Below are 4,146 nucleotides of genomic sequence, written 5' to 3'. Positions count from 1 at the left end.
TGCTGGATACTATGGGCCTAAAGGTTAAAGATGGATGCCCCAACAGTACAAAAGAACTTTGGGTGACTGTCCAGGCAGTGAGATGTCTCTGTCATTTTTAGAGTTTTGGATCTCTTGTTTGCTTAGGTAATATTATATCCTTCTGGAGTCTTTGATGGAGTTAAAAAATGGATAGTTATAGTTTTCCTTAGTTATAATAAAATAGATATAAATATTATAACTGTAATTCTTGCTTGATAACTGTTTTGCTATATGTAATCTTACTATGTTAAAATAAAAGCCTTTCTTTTTTGTTTAAACAGAAAAAGGGGAAATGATGGAGGTGGTTCTTGTATTTTATCTGTTGCTTTCATTGGTTAACTAATAAAGAAAACTGCCTTAGCCCATTTGATAGGCCAAACCTTAGGTGGATGGAGTAAACAGAAGAGAATGCTGGGAGAAAGAAGCTGAGTCAGAGAGTCGCCATGATTCTCCCACTCCAGGCTGACAAAAAAGAATGTTGTAGGTGTATCACAAGAATACTTACCTCACATGCGTGAGGGCCTGAGTTTGATCTCCAATACGTCGAAGGGGTGGGGCTCAGCAGGCCTAACCCCCAAGTTATCATTATTCTGCAACAGCAAAGGGAGACCTAAGATGGAATTGAGAAGCATTAGGCTGGCATAGATTCTTTTAATCTTAGGAGATGAAGATGAAGATGGAGATGAAGTCCTGTGTACATGTGCACATGGAACCGGCAGTTTAGAAACTTGATACAAAAGCAGAACCACTGCCTTCAATGCTTGGTATGAATTAGAAACTGTTAGAAACTGTCTTCTGTAATAGCCCCAATATCTACAAAGATGCCAAATGTAACCACCACTTGGTAGCATGCTTTTAAAAAAAAATAAATTTGCTTTATGAAAAAAAAAAAAAGATCTTTCCTGGTAAGCCAGCTCGTGGTACTACACAAAATATTAAAAATGGGTTAGATCAATATGTAAGAGCTAGCCAATAAGAGGCTAAAACTAATGGGCCAGGCAATAATTAAAAAAATACAGTTTCCATGTAATTATTTCGGGTAAAGCTAGCCGGGTGGCGGTGGGAAGCAGCTCTGCCGCTCTTATTACAACACTCTGCCTCATGTGGGTGGCCCTCTCCCAATCAGTTGAGGCCTCAGTGTTTCCATGTGCAAAGGAGAATTGACCTCTGACTTGGGACATTGGATTTTTTTTTTTTTTGGATTTTTGAGACAGGGTTTCTCTGTAGCTTTTGGTTCCTGTCCTGGAACTAGCTCTTGTAGGCTAGGCTGGCCTCGAACTCACAGAGATCTGCCTGCCTCTGCCTCCCGAGTGCTGGGATTAAAGGCGTGCGCCACCACCACCCGGCTATGGGACATTGGACTTTTGACTTTGTCTTCAAACTCCAATGTCAGTTCTGGGGTGACCTGCCAGTTTTGAGTCTAGAACTTTCATATTTGGCTCCTATAGGTCTCCAGCTTGCCCACTAAGATCTTGGGACCCAAATTCTTATCGTCTCCTTCTGTACCCGTCTCTCTCCAGTCCCACTGGGCCTGCTTTTCCAGAACACATGGATACATTCATTTGTTACTTCTCAATGTCATGGGGCGGTGAGGGTGTCTGCTTGTTTTGTTTTCTGGTGTACATACTCAGCTTAAGCACACTAATGCTGCCAAAGAATTTAAGAGGGGAGAAAATGGGCGGGGCCTGGTAGTTTTTCTCATGGTGAGGCAAGGTTTTATTTTATCTACATTTTTATGTGTATGCATGTGCTCGTGTGTGTGTGTGTATGCATGTGCTCATGTGTGTGTGTGTGTGTGTAATTGGAGGTCTATGTAACCCAGGTTAACCTCATCATTTGCTTATTTAATTATTTCTTTATTCAACAAAGGCTCATTGAGCTGTGGTTTTGTGTCAGGCCCTAGATTGTGTTTGGGATTGAAAAAAAGCAAATGAATCTCTGTTACAGCTACACTGTACAAACAGAAACAGATCCATGTGCCAGTAACTTCAGTGGTGCTGTTTTGCAGAGAATAAAGTACTGGCTTGGGCTCAGGCACCGAATCAGCTACTAGGTCTGCCATCTTCTCTAAGGGGCTAGTCTTGGTGAACCCTTTGAAGTACATCTCTTGATGGAGTGCACCCTGGGAAGGGGGTGTGGCCAGAATACAGGTGGGGAGCTTGCTAAGTTGGGGAGGTGAACAGTGTTGGTGTGGGGTCTCTGCAGGTGTTGGTTAGGGTTAGAGTGTAAGGCTGAGATGGGAAGCCATGAGGAAGGCCCACTTGATTGATTTATTTATCACTCAGAATGGATGGGGGTGGGAACGGCTAAGAAGAGAGGACCCAGAGATTCACTAGAATGCGGTGTTTTGGACTACATAGGAATGGCAGGGGGTGGGGAGCAGTGGTTGAAATTTTTTTTTTTGGTTTATTCAAAAAATTTATTGAACAGCTAAGGATACAAAGGTATTAAAACATGATAAGAGATGAGGCATATGCACAAGTGTAGAAAGCAGTAAAGTTCTCTGCATCACAAGAGTGAAAGAAAAATGCTTTAGGAAAACAAGAGATTGCTTCCAGCGTGCAAGGGTGAATGGATGGCCAATCAGGAAAGGGGATTGAGATTAAATAGAAGACTTCAGTCTGGATTGTTGATGGTACTCAGTATGGACTATATTTGTTTCTCCTTTTCCTCTTTCCCCATCTTTGGGCTTAATTTACCAGTAGTGCCCAGGAATGTTCAATGCGCTTTTTCTATACTTGCTTGCATTTTTGCCTTAATGTCTTCTACAGAACTAGGTCCTTTTGGTGTTTTAGGGTTTTTTTCCTGTTTTTTGAAGGACTCTTGACCCTTTGATCTTGGTGTTGATGGTTTTAAGTCTTTTCCATTTTGGTTTGATTTTTGTGCATTTTTGGCTGGAGTATCTCGTACAGATTTCTTAACTGGAACTTTTTCTTCAGCTTCCTCATCATCAAAATCATCGTCGTCATCATCTTCATCATCCTCATCATCCTCATCATCTTCATCATCATCCTCATCAAGTTTTACTTTTTTCTGTGGTACCTTGTTGCCACCTCCAGGAGCAGATCGCTTTCCAGACATACTCAGCAGCTTTACATCCTCCTCATCTTCATCTTCTGACTCTGCATCTTCCTCTACAGCTACTAGATGCTGTCCACTAATGTGCACAGGCCCAGAACCACACTTCAATCTTAAGACCACAGGAGGTGTTATTTCAAATCCCCCAAGAGAAACTGTTGGCTGTACAGACATTTTCAAAGTTGCCAGTGTTACTTTAATTGGACTGCCTTCATAGTTCATTGCTTCTGCCTCTACGATGTGTAATTCGTCTTTTGCCCCAGCACCTAAACTAACCGTTCTTAGAGATAACTGGTGCTCATTCTCATCATTATCCACCTTAAAGTGATAATCTTTGTCGGCTTTTAGTTCATAACCGAAAAGGTAGTTCTGAGGCCTTAGAGGGCTCATGTCCATGTCCATGGAGTCTTCCATGAGGTGAAGGCGCGTTCTTCGGTGGCAGAGAAGTCGGACGGAGGGTTCTGCCTGCTGCTCCTCAGAACAGGCACGCAGGACGGAATCACGCCCGCAGTGGTTGAAATTAAAACGACATAGTCCATAGTCCTATGGGAAAGTGTGGAAATTGGGGTGATCCTCAGGTTTGGCACCAAACAACCAAGGTCTGCTATGTTCTTCCTGCTCAAGAGAAACATGTGGGAATACAAAACTTCCAAATTAGCCTGTGATACACTTGAATATGATTTGTCCTCTCTAGGCTCACGTTGAAATGTGACTGCCTTGTGGCAAGAGGTAGAGTCACAGGGTAGTTCTCAGCTGTGTCCCTTAACACCTTTCTAAGGGTATGGACTATTTCCCAAGGGAGGGGATGACTTGGATGACAATGGCTTGTTATAACAGCGGGCTCAGTGTTCTCGTTTCTTCCCTCACTCTTCTGCATGCACCACTTGTTCTTTTGCTTTCTGACATGACTGGAAGCCAGATGAGACCCTCTCTGGCACCATGCTCTTGGTTGGGCAGTCATTTCTTATGAATTGAAACTTTCCTTCCTGCGGGAAACAGAGAAGCATATGCTGCCAGCAAGCAGTATGGTCAGGAGTGTATACCACT

At 42.9% G+C, this 4,146-nt stretch overlaps 1 protein-coding gene across 1 annotated transcript; it reads right to left on the bottom strand.

Moving 5' to 3' along the window:
• Positions 1-2,428: 2,428 nt before the first annotated feature.
• Positions 2,429-3,597, bottom strand: LOC130878323 (nucleophosmin-like). Its single transcript, XM_057776232.1, has one exon. The coding sequence runs from the start codon at positions 3,511-3,513 to the stop codon at positions 2,740-2,742; it is 774 nt and encodes a 257-aa protein (XP_057632215.1). The 5' UTR covers positions 3,514-3,597; the 3' UTR covers positions 2,429-2,739.
• Between the last annotated feature and the right edge of the window lie 549 nt (positions 3,598-4,146).

This window comes from Chionomys nivalis, chromosome 1 (assembly GCF_950005125.1).
Source record: "Chionomys nivalis chromosome 1, mChiNiv1.1, whole genome shotgun sequence".
NCBI classification, from domain to species: Eukaryota; Metazoa; Chordata; class Mammalia; order Rodentia; family Cricetidae; genus Chionomys; species Chionomys nivalis.
Note: the sequence above shows the minus strand (reverse complement) of the source record. Positions and strands in the feature narration are given on the sequence as shown.

What these genes read in the sequence shown, in the direction of transcription:
- LOC130878323 (XM_057776232.1), bottom strand. Translation starts at nt 3,513, where the DNA reads ATGGAAGACTCCATGGACATGGACATGAGCCCTCTAAGGCCTCAGAAC.